The following is an 18,080-nucleotide window of genomic DNA, read 5'->3' as shown; positions in this document are numbered from 1 at the left end:
AAACACTGGTAGAGTATTGAGATATATCAGACATGGCCATGGACGTGTGCTTATGATTAGCGTGTGATTATGAACACAGAGCATAATACCCATATTATCTTTGTTTACTTGTCTCTTTAGTCAAATTGTACAGCAGTATAGTGCATAGCGAGCAGCCAGGCTGGGCGAGAACGTGCATTTTCTCAGGACTACATTACAAAGAGATGGGTTAGGTATTCATTGTTAGGATGCGCTGATTTTTTAGCCTCCCCTGTGTTGAGATGAACTCTAGCGATGACCATGGAAACAGTCCGAGACGCATGCTAATCAACGGCCAAACTCAGATGCTCGATGCTCTACACACAGCGACGCACACATGGAAGGCAAATATTCCCAGCCGTCATTCAGTTGGACACACTGTCTGACAGACAGGATTAATAACGAATGGTGCACCTGTATGAGTGGAATGTCCTCGCAGAGTTTACTGAGTAGTTCTCAGTTTCACAGCAGAAAAATTACAACATTTCGCTTCCAGATGGCCTGGAAACTATCCGTCCGAGCAGCTTTCAACTGCTCTGACAGCAAAACAGAGGGAAAGCCAGTGGGCGAGCCAGGCCGTTCACGCCAAGAATAGACTGACAACCTGAGCTTGGGCTGGTGGAGAGCACAAAAAACAATAGCACTGGCCTTTATTCTATGTAGCCAGGTAACTGTTTCATTGTGTAGCTGGAGGCCAAACGGAAGGAATGACTGAGCTTAACCAAACTAGTACAGCAAAACGACCCAACCAGGTATGTCTACAGAGAAGCGGGATGGAGAGAGAGAAAGAGAGAGATGAGGGAGAGGGAGAAAGAGGATGAGTGAGCAAGAGAGAGAAAGTGGTGGAAAAGGGAGAAAAACTAAGCCCACATACACACACCATAGAAAAGACCTGCACAAACAGGAAGTGAGGGCACAAGAGACAGGAAGTAGCCCACAGGATGTTGTCAATGCTTTCTGTGGAGCAAACAGCATTGGCAGCAAGCTCCTGCTATTTGTTCCACACAAAGCATTAACATAACCCCCGGTTTTCACCATTGCATCAGCAATAACTCGGTATGCTATGGCCTCTTCACCAAGGATGCAACAGTACAGTGCATTGATAATTAATCAATTAACTCTTTATTTTGCCAATTGAGAAATATAACTTTCCATTTCGAAAAATGGCAGCATGACTGATTAGTATGGAAGTTAATCAGTCTCATCGGATTTTGAAAATAAAAAGCAACTGAATTTTAAGCACCGAATATTTATGCATTGAAATAACGTATCTGGATTTTTTGCCTTTATTTTTCAATGTTAAAAAGTTCAAAATCCAATATTCAACATTCAAAAATTCAACTTCAATATTTTCAACGTCCCCAAATTAAAAATGCCAAAGTCAGCTGCAAAATTCAATGTATGAAATTCAGCGTTAACATCTGGGGACCCAAAGAAGAGCAATCTATCCTAGATGCTAGATTGCGGTCAAGCAAGGAGAGTGAGTGGGTTAAACAGGATGGTGTGTTAAACAGGCATGAAGTCGTTCACGTGCGGAAACATGCACAAGCTTAATTAAAACGTAATGTTATTATCATCATCGATCACTCGGATTGGGGGTATTCGTTTTGTGACACCGGGCGCCATTAAGTGGCTGGAGCAAAACGGTTGTTATGCCTCTGTGGTGTCACAACAAGAGCGCAACGAGCGTGCAGAGCCAACACTATTCTGCACTGAGTGGCATGATACAGATATGAGGATGACATATTAAAAGCAGGTTGCTGTCGGGCGCTTCGTCCATGGAATAAAATTAACGATGTCCCGTCGTCCCGGGGACGTAATTAATTGTCATCGGGATAATCAATATTCTCTCTCGGGTCGAAGAGAATTTTGTGGGCACTGACTTAATTTTTCTGCCAACCAGAACGGGTTCGCGGTCGGTGGAAAAGACTTGCGAAAAGGTTAATGAAAATTTATTTATTTATTTAAACAGCGATCCGCCTTCAATTCCTCTAAGTATTGACGGTCTTACCTGCGGACACCGTGGATTATCCACGATGTCCGCAGGTAAGACCGCCAACCGCGCATCTCTACTAGTCTTTACTTTACTAGTTTGTTCTTTACTAGTTAGTAAACACTGCCCGTGAGCTCCAGCTGTTCATGGGATTCCCTCGCCCAACTGGTGGCGGGGTTCCCTCCATTCCAACAATGGATACATCATTACGGGTCCCCACATTTCTGCCATGCCAAACTTTTCGTCGTGGGGTTCTCTAACGTCGCAGACGAAAAAAATCGCAGTTTGCTAGCATGTCGCATTACAAGACCTCGTCTCGTCGCCGACTTTTCAAGATCGTGTACAACTCGTCTGCGACAAACGAATCGGGGCCAAATCGTGTAGTCTGAACCAGTACTGGCAGACGGTCACGGAGACCACAGGGAGTTGGTTGTCATCTTGAAGCTAAACAAATTTAGTCTGGAAATAAATATATTATTTTATCAACAAGAAAGAAAGCAGTAAGTAAAAGAAAAAGCCAGCGAGAGAAGAGACAAAATGATTACAGTCAAGAAAATTCAGTAAAATGAGAGTACTAGAGAAAGTACTTGGGGTGAAACTTTGGGCGTTATTCGCCCATTTGTCCAGCAGAGGTTGCCATATCTTTTGGAAGATTCTTTCTTAATTAGTAGTTTTATAGCGAGTCTTTCCATGTGCATTACATTGCCTAGCTCTCTAATCCAGTCGTTCTCAATCTGTGGTACGCGTACCACTGATGGTACGCGAGCGCCCTCTAGTGGTATGCGGAGTATGAACGCTTTTTTTTTATAAAGTTGAAGCAATCGTTAAAAAATTCATTTGCATGTACACCTATATGCAGTGCACACACTAAACACATAAGCCACAAGTTCCCTAATCTGGAGACTTTTCTCTCTGACAATGACCTCAGGCTCACTGATGAAGTCAGGGACAACATTGCTGAGCACCTGAACTCTCCTACAACAGTTCGCAGTTCCCTGGATGCGAGATCCGTTTCTCATTAAGGCTTCTGACGTCCTGGAGGAGAACTTATCGGCTCTTGAACAGGAACTTTTTATTACACTGTCCTGTGATGAGACATTGAAGTCTGCCTTCAGAGGCAAGACATTGCTGGACTTAAGGATGCAGTGACGCAGCGAATATCCTGCGCTTTCGGACAAGGCTGTGCGCTTTGTCATACCATTTGCGACCACGTAGTTGTGTGAGAAAGGCTTCTCTTCCCTCGCCTTCATTAAGACTAAATATAGAAGCAGGTTGGATGCTGAACCGAGTCTGAGGCTAAAGCTTACCTCAATCGACCCAGACATCAGATAACTGTTCACAGAGCCACGCACAACCCTCTCACTAAGCATCATAGGCCCAGAGTCGCCAATACCAATTTATTTTTTGTTATTATTCATATGGGTACATTCTTGTGCATTACTTTGAGAAGGTCACAGTAGGGGCTACTATTCTTAATTTTCAATGTGTGCCTGAGTACATTCTCCTTCAAACATAGTTTATATTTTGCCCTTGTGGCACTTACTGCAGTATTTTGAATACTGAAGATTAAATATTTCCGTTGTTTTTCTATATGTTTTCACACCTAACCGTTCTCAAACCTGCCAGTGTGAGTGTGGCCAGTCTGGCCAGGCCAGGCCAACTTGGCCACTTGGGAGAGGTGTGCTGCTACGGTACGGGCTGCCACGGTACAGATGCTAATGAGCCGACACGCGCACACGCACGGCTACTTAACCTGAGCTGGATGACGTACAGTCCATGCGACGACCATGGAGATAATAAAGGCGACGAGCCTTCTTTCCCTATTAAACGGTAAACATGGCGTCAAGCGGTTCAACTGTTGGTTCACGTTTGGGCAGACGATGCTATTCAGGCACAGTTGGAGAAGACCCACAAGAATTCCGATGTATTTGGGAGAATCCGCGACCATATGCAAAGTCGAGGACACCTTGTGTTGTTGTCCATTGTTGTGAAGATTAAATATTTCCGTTGTTTTTCTATAATACACTTGATCATACGTGTTTTTGCTGTACACATGATTTCTCCCTTTGCTGTGCAGGATTAATGCACTGCAATTGCTTATAACGGGATTGTTTGACTCCAGTATTTGTATATTCATGTTCAATGCTGTGAATGTTTTAATGCAGTACACTTGTTAATAACCTCACTAGATTGACTGGTATGTTATATGCCAGATAATATCTCCTTTTGCTGGGTAGGCCTATTGATGCCGTTCAGTTGGTAGTATTGTCACGTTGCAAGTGTTTAAATACAATACATGAGTTTACAGACAGTAGGTTGCTTCAGTCAATTAAAGTTATGTGAATAACAAATCATATTATTAATATTGATGCCTTCTGTGTGAACTCTTTGAAGTTAAAGGCCTACGCTACTTTATTTTAATTCCAGAGGTACTTGGAGAGCCAAATAATTTCTAAGGTGGTACTCATGGTAAAAAGTATGAGAACCACTGCTCTAACCCATTGTTGGAAGAATGAGAGTACAGAGGGAGATGGCTTGCCCTTCATAGTTTGTGATGTTGGTATTAAACACCACTAAACCAGAGAGGGTTAGGAGTGGGTTAGGTGTAATAGTTTTATCAAAAGCCTTTGGCATTTTATTGATAAGAGACTAGAACAAAGTTAATTTGAAGAAAGACCAAAACTGACAGTGTAAGAGTCCCTGTTTGTTGTTTACATTTATCGCATAAAGGAGAAGTGTTAGGATATATGCCATGGAGCCTGGCTTTAGAGTAGTGAAGCCTGTGGACTCCTTGAAACTGTACTAAGGAATGTCTGGAGTTTATTGAGCTGCTATGAATCCCATCCAGGATTCCCTTCCAACCCGTTTCTGAAAGTTCCATGCCAAGTTCCTGCTCTCAATGATTCTTCACCTTTTCCCCCTACCTACTTCTAATGGTAGTAAGGTACCATTAGTACCTTATATGACTGGTCATAAGGCAATTTAACCGGTTACAAGTGATATTTTTTCTGATGATCCGTCATCTAGAATAGTGTGTGGGTTTTTGTTTGCATTTTTTTCATCTTGAATAGCGCTAGCGCTGCTGTGCAATTTCATTGAAACTTTGCACAGTGTTAAGTTTAGCTACTTTTGCAATTTTTTGCAAATTAATATTGATATTTTGTGTTATTCTGCTTACAACATAAACAGCAAATGCATCTTTGATATCTTTTTGAAGAATACTGATTCTAACAAACTGGATCTGCATGAAACACACACACAACACACACACACACACACACACACACCCACACACACTCTTTAATGCCTTTAAAATAAACCTTAAAAAATAACTATTTAGCTCAGTATTCTCTTAATACATTTTATTTATTTATCTTCCTTATTTACAAGCACCTTGTAATGCAATTTTGCTTGAAAGGCGATTTGATGATTTGATTTAAACTAAAATACCCTCACACACAAGATCAGCGAACACTATAGCACCACACTCAAGACCTCAGTGGGTTCACGTCTACTCCCTGTCACAGAGACGGTGGGAAACAAACACACCCCTCCTCCATACCAAAAAAAACCCAAAAACACAAAAGCAGGAAGAATATCAGTGGAGTCAATTAAATTTCTTTGACGTTGCTAATTCAGTCGGCAAGACATTAATCAGAAGGATGGATAGTGTTTTAGCCAGGATATTCAACTCCCAGCTAAAAGGTTCCGAGTTTGATAATGAACCACACAAGCCATTGTTAAGGTCCAAGTATTTGGGTCACGCCTGCGATTTCTTACCAGAGTCTGAGTCCTTCTGGTCTCCATTGGTTCCAACGGTAAAGGGGAGCCTCCTCTTCGGTGCTTTCTCTTTCGCCCCATCACCGCGGTCCACCTTGGGTGTCTTGATTGACAAGGTCTTTTCTTTATCCTACAGGACGGGAGAAAAGGCATTGTATCAAGATCAAGACAACAACACCACGAACATTTGAATCAAAACAGTGTTCTTCTGGGAAAGTCGGGCAACACAAAGCATGCTGGGAAAAATGACGGTTAAGATTGCTGACACAAGCCACAATAGTATTAGCTTTCTTTCTCCATTTCTATCTCTGTCTGACAAGCAGCCATTCCATGTAATTTCCTTCTGGATTCCGGCTAATGAATACAGGGAAATTACAGCTAGGTCATCTGGCTTGCCTCTTTTCTTATTCCAAAACACCAAGTTACAGTATCTGTCGCTTTAGCTCTCAATTATGCCAACGCCGCATTAGGTTATTTAAAAAAAAAAAAATCGAATTTGTTCCTCCCCGTTATTACTAACACCACAGCTGAACTCAAGAGTTTGTTTTAGATACAGATCGAGAAGTAGCGGATTAGTAGTCTTCACCATTGACGCTGAAAATATGTAGTTATTTTGCTGACTTACCATCAGATGAGTTGACTATAGCTAACATTATGTGGCGAATAAAATTATGGGATAGCTAAGCGCTGTTATCTGTGGTCATAGCAATCATGCAATGAACGACCCATCATAATAGCACCTTTTATTAAGCTAGATTGACGTTGAAATATATCGTTCAATTAGGTCTCAAATGGAATACTGTTTCCTGTGTTTCATAAGAGGGATAAAGCTGATAGGACCCCATTGAAAAGCGACCATCTAAATGCATCGTTACCTTGAATAAAATGACTAATGGTGTTATCCATTTGTATGGTACACCGGTACGTCCGACCTGCTCTAGCAAAAACGTGACATAATTTCCTGGCTTGCAGCATTTATAGCGTTCCCGTGTCACATTGGCTAGTCATTGTTATTGTTAGCTATATTAGCCTCTTTAGGGGCTCAATACGAACATTTTATAATGTAGCGTGGCTAACTAAATGTGCGCAAACTCACAGCCAGACACAAGAACTCCTTCTAATTCAAGAGCAGCTTTTCCTTTAATGACATAGAAAATAAAGATTAGAAATAAAATAAAACTGAAATCTATTTTTTGCATGCTTCCATATTTTGTTATAATGCAAGCTGCATTGATTATTGCATTGTTCATAGAAAGTCAAATTTGTGACAAAAGCTTTCTCTCATGAAATATTAGATGAGTTAATTCATCTGTTGATGTCTTTAATGATCATCACAAAAGTAGGAATTGATTAGCAAACCCAGATGTATCTATATATTTTTGAAAATCAGGCATGGAAATGTACACAAAATTTTTTCATCGATAATCGCTTCAGAATCGAATCGTTGACCTCATATCGGAATCGAATCGTGAGGTGCCAAGAGATTCCCACCCCTAATAGCTTCGCAAAGCATTTAGTAATCTGAGCACAAATACAGATTCAAAATGTAAATAAATCCAAATACATGGACAATTATCTGCTTTCTAATCTAAAACCAGGAGCTGGGATACATTGCATCAGAGATAATCTCTTAACCATATGTTCTCCTACAATACACAACCATTCAACTCTGTATGCTTATTAACAACTGGCAAAACCAAGAAAAACATAATTGTACCAAACAAAGGGGATTTTCTGACATATTAACTTCTCCAATAAGACTGACATAAACAATGGTTCAAAGATGTTTATGCACATTTTATATAGTCACTATATCATCTGGTTATATTTATAATCAGAGGGGACCCAGTCACTTCATAAAATATATTGACACATGTGCACGCAAACCCATATACATATATATTTTACTAAACTATAATAAATCATATATTCTTTTTACATCCATTCACCATGTGTGCTATGAACATCAAAGTACAGGAAGCGTTCATGTGTGCAATATGTATGCAGTCTTGTCAAAGTCTGCATACATGCATTAGCACACAAAATGGGGAAAACAACAGACGATCATCACATAGGCTTTCTGGTGAACCAGCACAGCTGTGACGCTATCTTTACATCCACACACCAGCACGAGATCTATAGGGTTGTGATGTCAGCCCTGACGGCATAGATGATGCTTATTTCAAAGTCTGAGGGGGTTCACTGTGGCCGAAAAACGAGTTTAGAGTAGCAGAATGTTGTGATGAAGATGAGGCTACAGCAGCCCCAGCTTTCAGCAGTACAGATTGATGGATGAGGAAGGGATTAACAGAGCCCAACTAACTGTAAATATATATATTTACAGTTAGTAAATATATATATTTATATATGGTAAATATATATATATATATATAGCTGTGTGTGTGTGTGTGTGTCTTTGTGTGTGAACACAAGTAAATGTGAATGTGCATTGGTATACACGCATAAGTGTATATAAATTGATGTGCTTGCGTTACCTTTTTCCCAGGCTGTTTTTCCACCATGTCGGTGTTGAGCGGGAAGGGATCATGTGGCGGCGGCTTTGAACCCCCAGCTTTGGGCATTGTTCAGCTCTCCCCGCGCCAAGCCTCATTCACGCAGCCATCGCATCGTCATCAACCGTCTGCAACACAGACAAAGAGAGAAAGAGTGTTAGCATATGGTCACTCGCCTTTTTTTTTAATGTATTTTTTTACTTTATGGACAAAGCACATACAATAGAATAAAATAAAAAAATAAATTAAAAAAAACAGAACAAAACAGTTGGGTCATCGAAGACAGGGCATAATAAAGCCTACCATGTACAATCAAGACACATGTTACAGGTTACCTCATAGTATTCCTACAAAGAAAATCAAAATATCACCAGCATGTCATCACAGGTCAGATAAAGTCCCGAGTCCAAATTAAGTAAATCCAGCATAGGAAACCAAATTGGCTGATTCTTTATGGCTTTTTTAAATCCAAGAAGCATGCTTCGAAGTCCAGTGTAAATTCGATCAGACCAGACACAAATGTAAAAAGTAATTTGTAAAATCGAATCTAAATAATATTCTTTCTTCATACTTGGCTTACTCATTTGATAACCAGCCAGTACTTCTGAAATGTATTAATACAAAGTCTAAATGTAAGTTTTTCCATCTCTTACTTCTTTTACAATTACTAACCACTCTTTTGGTTGGTGGTCTTACTTTTTGGTGATTTCTTTTTTTACCGTTTCATCTTCTGTTAAGGTTATGTTTGCTTCCTTCTCCCAATTAGTTCTATATAATCTTGACACCAATTTCTTACGGATTTTGCCTCCATAAGCATCAATAAGAACTTTGATGAGATCCAAATCAGCTTCATCATCAATTTTAATGTTTCGGGCAAAATTATGCCAAATCTGTCTTCTGATTAATTTGTGGGATTCTTGAAGATGTAGGAAGCATTGTGTGCTGGTCGAAATTCCGCAGTATGATGTGATGCCCTTCCTGGTCAGTTGTTTAAACCTCAAGTCCAGCTGGGCTGGTTTAAAATCATCATCATGTTCAACCCATCTCAGCACTCACGCTATTCTCACCAATTTTAGATTCTTACATTCTTTAAACCAGATATTGAGAGGAACCATTGTAAATGTATTTAATTTTTCTAAATAAATGGTCTTAGAACTTGTATCACCAAGCAGGGATTGAAGTGGGATATCAAGTTGGTTTATTTCTAGTTCTTTCCATTTTGCTTCGTAATCATTGATACACCAGTAAATATGATATTGTAATTGTGCTGCCTTATAATAGTATTCTAGACAAGGTTGAGACATGCCTCCCTTTTCTTTGGATAACTGTAGTGTTTTAAAACGTACTCTCGATTTCTTATTCTGCCATATAAACCTAGAAATCATCAGATTCCATTCAGTAAATTGTTTAGTCGGTATCTGTACCAGTAGGGATTGGAAAAGAAACAACAGTCGTGGCAAAATTATCATCTTTATAGTCTCTATTCAATTATGCATACTAAGTGTTAGAGGAGCTCATCTATCCAAATCTATTTTTATTTCTTTTGTGATGGGGTGATCATTTGTATTATATATATCAGTTAGGTTTCTTGGTATAATTAAACCAAGATACTTCATAACATTAGCTTTTCGCTTAAAATTATATATTTTACGTACATTTTCTTGCTGGAAAAAGTTATAAGAAAGGGTTTGGGTCTTATGTACGGTTAATTTGTAGCCTGAATAAAGACCATATTGTTCAAGACTGGACACGAGTTTTTGGCAGGCTTAAAACTGGCTCGGAAAGGGTCACCAAGACATCGTCCGCGTAAAGGCATACCTTGTGTACTCTTCCTTTAATTGAGATTCCTGTTATCCCAGCATCCTCTCTTATTACTTGGGCGATTGGCTCCATAAATAATGAGAATAGGGTGGGGCTTAAGGGACAGCCTTGCCGGCATCCTCTTGTGTCCACACCTGAGAGGTTACCGTTTATCTTAATCCGTGCTGTCGGTAGGTGGTATATAGATTTGAGACATCCTACTACTTTATCATTAAAGCCAAAACGCTTCAACACCAAATACAAAAACTCCCAACGCACAGAATCAAAGGCCTTTTCTGCATCAAGGCTAATCGCTAGGAGCTTTGATTTTCTTTTATATATGTTATCAATCAGGTATAACGCATGTTTTACATTATACTGTGTATGCCTGTTTTTAATAAATCCAGTTTGATCCAGTTCAATCAAATCAGGAATAATGTTTTCTAGTATAATTGCCAATATTGATGCGAATAATCTATAATCAATGTTAAGAACAGAAATAGGTCTTCTACATGAACTTCACTCAGTCTTCTCTTTTCCCGCCTTTTGTATAATGGATATTATGTCCTGTTTCCACGATGCTGGGGTCTCACCACCTTTAAGAACATGGTTGAAACATTTTAAAAGCATAGGTGTCAAGTTATTCCTGAATATTTTATACCATTCTGCTGGCAGCCCATCTCCCCCTGGTACCTATGTTTTTAATCTAGATATGGCCCTGTCAATCTCTGCTCTTGTAATTTCTTGTGTTATGAGCTTATTAACTGTTCAGGGTTCCGCTAAATTAGGTTGGGAATATAAGTTATTGTAATACGTTCAAAGGACTTTCTTAGCCCTAGGTCCATTCTCATAATAACTTTGTTTTATGTACTTACGTTTTGTTTTATGTACTTTGCCAGCATCCCATAAAACACTTGGTGATATGTCCTCAGTACAATTAAATTCTAGGTAATCTTTAATTTTTTGATGGTCATTTAGGAGGCTGGTGTTAAGCCTCCAGATGGTGTTTCTGGGCTGGGCATCCAAATTTAGTCTCAAATACACTCCAGAGTGACATCACTTACCCCAATATTGCAATCCACTATCCTATGTCTCTCGGAGTTAAGCATAAAAAAATATCAGTGTGGGAGTGGGGGGAAAAAGTATACTGCTTTACAGATTGGTGGAGTTCCCTCCATATGGCAAACATACCGATCCCTTTGAGCATTTTCCTTACAACGATTCAGAATTAACCTGTTAAGATGGATTTGTAGAGTTCATATTGGGGTGCAACTGTACATTCCAATCCACCCCCCAAATCAGGGTGCCTTAGGCTTCAGAGGCAATTCAATTAAATATTTCTTTAAATCAATAATTTGTCCTGTCCTGGTGGTCTATAGACATTAAGAAATGATACTTCTTTTGAATCTATAAACCCTTTCACCAGGACATAACACCCCTCCTTATCTGTTATCTGTGTGGACATAATTCAATATTCTTGTTGAAGCATAAAACATCCTAAGCAACTTTCATCAGTGTACTGTAGACCCAAGGTGAACTTAACATTGGAACGTGAACAATTATAACAAAGAAATCAGAAAAGGAAAATAACAGATTCATAAATATCGACTACCATAACAGACTTCCTTATAAAAATAAATCGAAATCGAAAAGGAAAGCCTTTGGTTTACAAAGGGCCTCTTCAGTGCAAACTGAAATATCTGACAGTGAGTATCCGCTCAGTGCACACGCAGGGCAACTTGGCATCTTCAGGGATCCCATACAAACAAATGTTATTTCTTCGCGAGCGGGCCTCTAAATCCGTCAGCTTTGCTTGGATGCTTTCTTGCATGTTTATGGCGTGGCAGAGTGCTTCTTTAGCATCGATGGCCCATTCCTCTTTCCTCCGCTTCCCCCATTCTGCTTCTGGTCTCTTTTAAATCTGTGGCAATTTAATTTAGCTTGAAATTGACATCTTCTCTAAAGCTGGCCAAATCACTCTCAATTTCTATGGCGAAGCCGTCATAAAAGCTGTGTAGATCTGCCTTCATATCCGACCGGTCAGCCTTTATCGCCGCATGTACCGCACTGTGTATAAATATTTTAATTTGAGGGATTATATTAGACCAATCTGGGAGCTCTCACTCTATGCTTCCATTCGCCCTGACGTCATCCCGGAAGTTCCGATCACTCGCCTTTTTTCAGCTTAAAACACACATCCCAGCATTTTGCAGTCATTAATAAGTGGTTTTGTGCTAGCTAGCTAGTCGTTGTCATTTGTGAGGTTGATTTGGAGGTCAAACAGTTGTAGTCAGAACAGAGCTCTTGGGATCAAACCTGAACGTACAAGGGGTTCAGGGTAAATACACTCCCCAACACAGATGTACCTTATTGACCTAGAGGCTATATTGGTTCTTAACGATAGCTGAATGGGGGAACTGCAGAGGGGAACATCTCTCCGTTTACATGCAACCCTTAATCCGATTACAGCAATAGTTTGACTTTGCTCCTCAATTGGGAAACTGCAATTGTCAGAGTAAACATGGCTTGTATGTTATGTACATGATAATTACACAAAATAGATGCACAATGGCGCCCTTGCTTTTGGTGACTTCGGAGGAAAGTCACCATCAGCGAATGCTACAGGCGGGTAGCATTCGACAACAACACGACTAACTTCTCCTTCTACTTCCAGGGAAGAAATCTTGAGCATGCACGGAACGCAAAATCCGATTCCAATCCGATTGAATGCATACATGCACTATTCAACGATCAATCAAATAATCGAGGGGTCTTAATCAGACCATGAGAAACCCGATTCAGTCATCTAAGGTGTATTACATGCATCTTAAAAATCCAATCATAGTCGGACTAACCTAATAATTTGGTTATCTCGAGTGTTATGCAGCGCTCTGAGGGCCCTATAGTATATAAGATATACCAGAGACGAGAGTCCGACGTGTTATGCGCCATAACACCAACAGTAGAACGGTTATCCAAATAACAAAGAAGTGTACGATTTGTTATTTTGACAATATTATGAATCACAAACAACTTCGTCGGATTCTCTGACGTTTCTGCCACCACCGACACCACCGCCCGGCTGCCGGCTGCCGGGCGGTGGTGCTTCCTGGTGCTGGTGCCTTGCGGCAGCGGGCAGCCACGCTCTGGCGGGTGACAATCGCGGGCAACAATCACTTTATTCTCCATGTCGCAGTTCATGTACTTCAGGGAGTCAAAGCCAAAGTTCGATTCCCCCAATTCCTTCTCAGAAAGGGGAGGTAACTTGGCCCCTTATGATGGCATATGGGGCCGAATCATTCCTAATCATTCCTATCAGCGCGCCTGAGCTTCCATTTTTTCCAAAGGCGAGCAGGATACCTACGGCAAGTTTTAGCAACTAGGAGACGATAGGCAGACTAGGGGACCTCATATTAATGTTAGAAAACCTCATGAAGTGAGATTTTCATTTCATGGAAACTTTAAGAAGAACATGTCATAAGAATTGGGTTGGATGTTATTTGGGGAGTGCGTCATTGGGTTTTGTTTGCTCGGGGGGTTGGTGTATATCTTTGTTTGGGGGTGATTCTGTGATGGAGGAAGCGTGTGTGCATTGGAGTGTTTATGCTCATCTTTTCCTGTTTAGGTGAGCGTGTGTTAATGAGGTATGTATGATGTTTGGGGGGTGGCATTGTGTTGAGTAAAGTCAAACAAAAGAATACCTCAATTGATATTGGTTGGATACACAGTTGGAATACACCTTCAGGTCCTGGGTTAATTCCCTGCTAAATAGAGCGCAACAGTGACCGCCCCCTTTTTTAACAGCTCTGGTACCGGATGTAAATTTCCCATTCATTTACACAGTCTTAGGCTGTGTAAATGCAATGTAAAGTAACGATTCGTAAAATCGTTATATAAAGAGTTTTCAGAATGGAACAAAACAAATCGTTCGTGACCATAAAACGTTTGATTCGAGGCAAAAAATATAGAAAACAGAAGAAAAGGCAAAAGACTTTGTACATTATTGCACAGTGAAGGAACTGCTCATCCCATAAACCAGTGCTTCTCAAATGGTGGGGCACCTCAGGGGGTACTTAGTCTTTTTATAGGTTATTTATTTTATTTGAATTTTAAATAAATATAATACCAAAGGTCAGAAGTTTTACCAGAATTTTTACCTTACAAAGTTAGTTAATTCAAGCTTGAAAGATTAACATATATAAATACTTTTGAAAGGGAATAAGCTGATGAAACTGACAAGTGACAAATGTTTATTGTTTAAAAATATTTTGAATTCAATGTAAACCCCAGTGAATCACTTGCTCCTCTGTTTTGAGATTCACACAGACTTAGCAGTCTTGTTTAAATGTTACAAATTTACTTAATAAACTGAACTTCGAAAAAGATTTAAGTTGTTGCAGATGTTATCTCAGCTCATTTTATTAATCTATTTTGATGATATGGTGATTGTATGCAGAATGCTGGTGCCAGAAACTCACAGTAGTTTTGTACAGATAAATAAATACATTTTAGCAGGTTCTCAATAGTATTTCAATTCAGGGGGGGCGCAGAAAAATGTCAGTCTCCAAGGGGGGGGATGACAGAAAATAATTGAGAACCACTGCCATAAATATATATCATATGTTTTTACTTTTATTTTTTATTGTATATTCTATATCAACATATTTTTCCACATTTAGCTAATTTGCTCTACAGCTCTTACAACTCTCTACCTTTCCATTAATCTAAGGGAAATCATGGCTGCTGTGGTAAGTAATCGAGTTCAGTGACCGCAGTCGTCAGCCGCAGTCTTTCAGCAGCGAGCTCCACCAATCAAAGACTTTGTGTCACACTTTAGGATTATGGCTAGTGTAGTGGTTTCAAAGACATCTTCAGCAAAACGTGTTTAGCTAAAACCTAGAATTTACGTCTAACTCATGGCTTCTGCAGGAGCATACCATTGTTTCACAAGATAACGGCGCTTGGTAAGTATACCTTGGATGGTTACGACATAATGGCTTTTAATCAAAATCTTTATGGTGAAAATGACTGGGATTTTTACCCCCCGAACCACAATGTTGCGCTCTATATGCAGACCAGATAAGACTAGACATCTTGAACAAATTCCATGTACTATTATTGGATTTGAGAAGTTTCGTCATCAAATCTGAATAAACAAACAGGAAAAATCCCTACCACTCTCCCTCTAATGGTGTTCCATTTTGTCACTATATTGCTTTGTGTGTGTGTGTGCATATGTATGAAGTTAACAGCTTCAGAGCCCCCCAACCCCCAGATGTCGTCGAGTCTCCAATCACCGTACTATACACCTGGCTTCAGGCATCCGCTCTAAAGGGCCGGTGAAATGTGTTGCGTCACCAACCACGAGGAGTTTGGACCATGTATTCACTGCCAACACGCTGACAAAAGCCTCAGACTGCCAGCTCGCGACAGAGGAGGGCAATAAACACTCACACACTTCCATACATCATATAGTCTGGAATAGATTGTCAAGACTCCCCTCGAGATTGAAAACCATATCAGAACCTGGTCAAGACCCAGACATAAACTTAAGCCAGGACCTGGAGACTTTATTAGATCTAAAGCAGCACCTAAAACGTATACCCAGAACCTACAGCTTACACCAGATCTAAACCAGGAGACAAAGATGACACCCAAACCTATCCTTATACAGAGACCTTAACCAGGACCACATCCTTAAAGCCAGGCCTAAAATGTATTGCAAGTCATAGACAAGGACATATACCCAGACCTGAACTAGGCACTACGCCAGGCCCAGATCATGGACCCAGGGTGAAGAGAAGCAGCCGGGCCAGAAGGCATGGCTGTAGGGGAGTATGCCTGACGTCAGCAGAGGCTTGCTAACAGCCACAGAAGATGATTGTATGGTGCAGAGCCAGAGAACCAATCTCTCTCTACGAAGGATGAGCCAGCTATGCGCACGCACACACACACACACACACACACACACACACACACACACACACACACACACACACACACACACACACACACACACACACACACACACACACACACACACACACACACACACACACACACACACACTTTTGCCATTCATCACAGAGTGCCTTCTACCCTGGGAGCCACTCCCTTTACTCTGGCCAGAATGCAGCACACATCCTTACCAAAAAATACAGATCAGGGAACGCTGTGTCACTACAGTTGCGTCTGTAGTACTGCGTATACTACCACTATAGAATGTTTCATAATAGTGTTATCCCTGCTGTAGCCCCCACTGCCTTACCCTTAATTATTACAACTAAATCAGTATATTTATGTGTGCTTGTGATATCATAGTAACACAGTATACAAATTGTACATGCCATAGGAAATCACATCACTCTACAGTGCAAAAAAAATATATCTGATATCACAGTATATTCAACTTTAAAGAGTAGCATATTCACATAATAGCTGCAATATTACAGTACATTTCACTGTACAGTGTAGCATGCTGACAGCACACCTGTGAAACCATCCATAGATAACTGTATAGTGTGCATTGGGCAGAGACATTGGGGCAAATAATAGAGTGCATCAGCGGGGCTCCGGATGAAAATAATCTCTCATTTTCTCCATAGAGGTTTTGATCAAAAGCCATATTGTAACCATCCAAAGTATACGTACCACGCAGCGTTATATGGCGAATCAATAATATATTCTCCTGCAGAAGCCACAAGTAAAACGGGCAACAACTCGTTTTTAGAAGATTCGATAGATTTGCGATGTCTTTGAAACCACGACACTACCCATAAATCCTTAAGTGTGAAACAACATCTTTGATTGGTGGTGCTCGCTGATACCATGGATACGTTTACCACACCCACAAAATTCAAGCCGTTGATGACTGCTACTGCTACTGAACTCGATCGCTTATCACAGAGCAATACAACCATTATTAAGTACGGCGCAATACTTAGATTAATGGAAAGTTAAAGTTGTGGTTAGAGCTGTAGAGGAAATGTGCTGAACATGTTGAAAAGTACGTTGATATAGAATATATTATAAAAATAAACAAATATATGATATAGCACTAGCAGTGCTTTAATTTGGGTAGCATAAAGGCATTTAACGTTATTACGCGGTGACAGAATTGCAGTCAGCAACGAAGGAAGGTTCAATGTTGATGACAACGCTATACACTATGAAACACTATACACACACACTAACAGAATTTATGAAACAGCTTGTATGAACAATACAAACAATATAATAACAAAGGTTATAAAATGCAAGAAACGCGTTAAATGATTGGGTTGGAATCATTGTGAAAATGTTCGCAATGGTTTATTGGCTGAGTAGTTCCTCAATCGTTCACAAAAAAAATTTACACAGTCTTGTACCTTAGCATTTTATTCCATTTTGCTCCGAAATAACTAGTTTATGGATGCGACTACCATGACAAACAATTGGCTTGGATCCAGGCTTAAAACTCTTGATTTTACGAAAAGTCCACAGAGAAAATGGATTGGTAATTTACTTCCGTAACCAGAGCTGTTCAAAAAGGTGGCGTTCACTGTTACACTCTATCTATGGCATTTCCATAATATTTGAATTGCGATTCTTTTGACCAATATTGCGATTTCGATTTAGTATGCAATATTTTTTAAAGTTCCTTATCTTTTGCATTATTCACTGAACCCAAGGACAAAATTATATTGTATGAACAACATAACATTCGATACACTGACTCCACATATAAACTGCTCTTTCCTGTAGGCAGGCCTACGTGTTATTATGAAATGAGATGAATTAATGCATGAATTTATATTATAAAATCTTTAATTAACTATTGAATTGTGACGAAAAAATACACAAATCCTACTGATCTCCATTCAGTAACAGTAACAAATCACACAAACTTAAAGGACAATTCCGGTATTTTGAACATTGAGCCCCCTTTCTGGTTTGTTTAGGATGAAATAGAGTGGGTGACACCGAAATTTGAACTA

The 18,080-nt window shown here is 40.0% G+C and overlaps 1 protein-coding gene across 3 annotated transcripts in view; it reads right to left on the bottom strand.

Annotated features, from left to right (window-relative positions):
* ankrd11 (ankyrin repeat domain 11) overlaps positions 1-18,080 on the bottom strand; it is a 133,813-nt gene that overhangs the window by 17,921 nt on the left and 97,812 nt on the right. For all 3 annotated transcript variants that reach the window (XM_060071392.1, XM_060071390.1, XM_060071389.1), the window contains 2 exons: positions 8,287-8,432; positions 5,792-5,921 (listed from right to left, as the gene is read on the bottom strand). In XM_060071392.1, coding sequence (XP_059927375.1) covers positions 5,792-5,921; positions 8,287-8,373 — 217 coding nt within the window. In that variant the 5' untranslated portion in view covers positions 8,374-8,432. The remainder of the gene's footprint in view (positions 1-5,791; positions 5,922-8,286; positions 8,433-18,080) is intronic.

The sequence above is a fragment of the Gadus macrocephalus genome, chromosome 14 (genome assembly GCF_031168955.1).
Source record: "Gadus macrocephalus chromosome 14, ASM3116895v1".
Classification (NCBI taxonomy): domain Eukaryota; kingdom Metazoa; phylum Chordata; class Actinopteri; order Gadiformes; family Gadidae; genus Gadus; species Gadus macrocephalus.
Note: the sequence above shows the minus strand (reverse complement) of the source record. Positions and strands in the feature narration are given on the sequence as shown.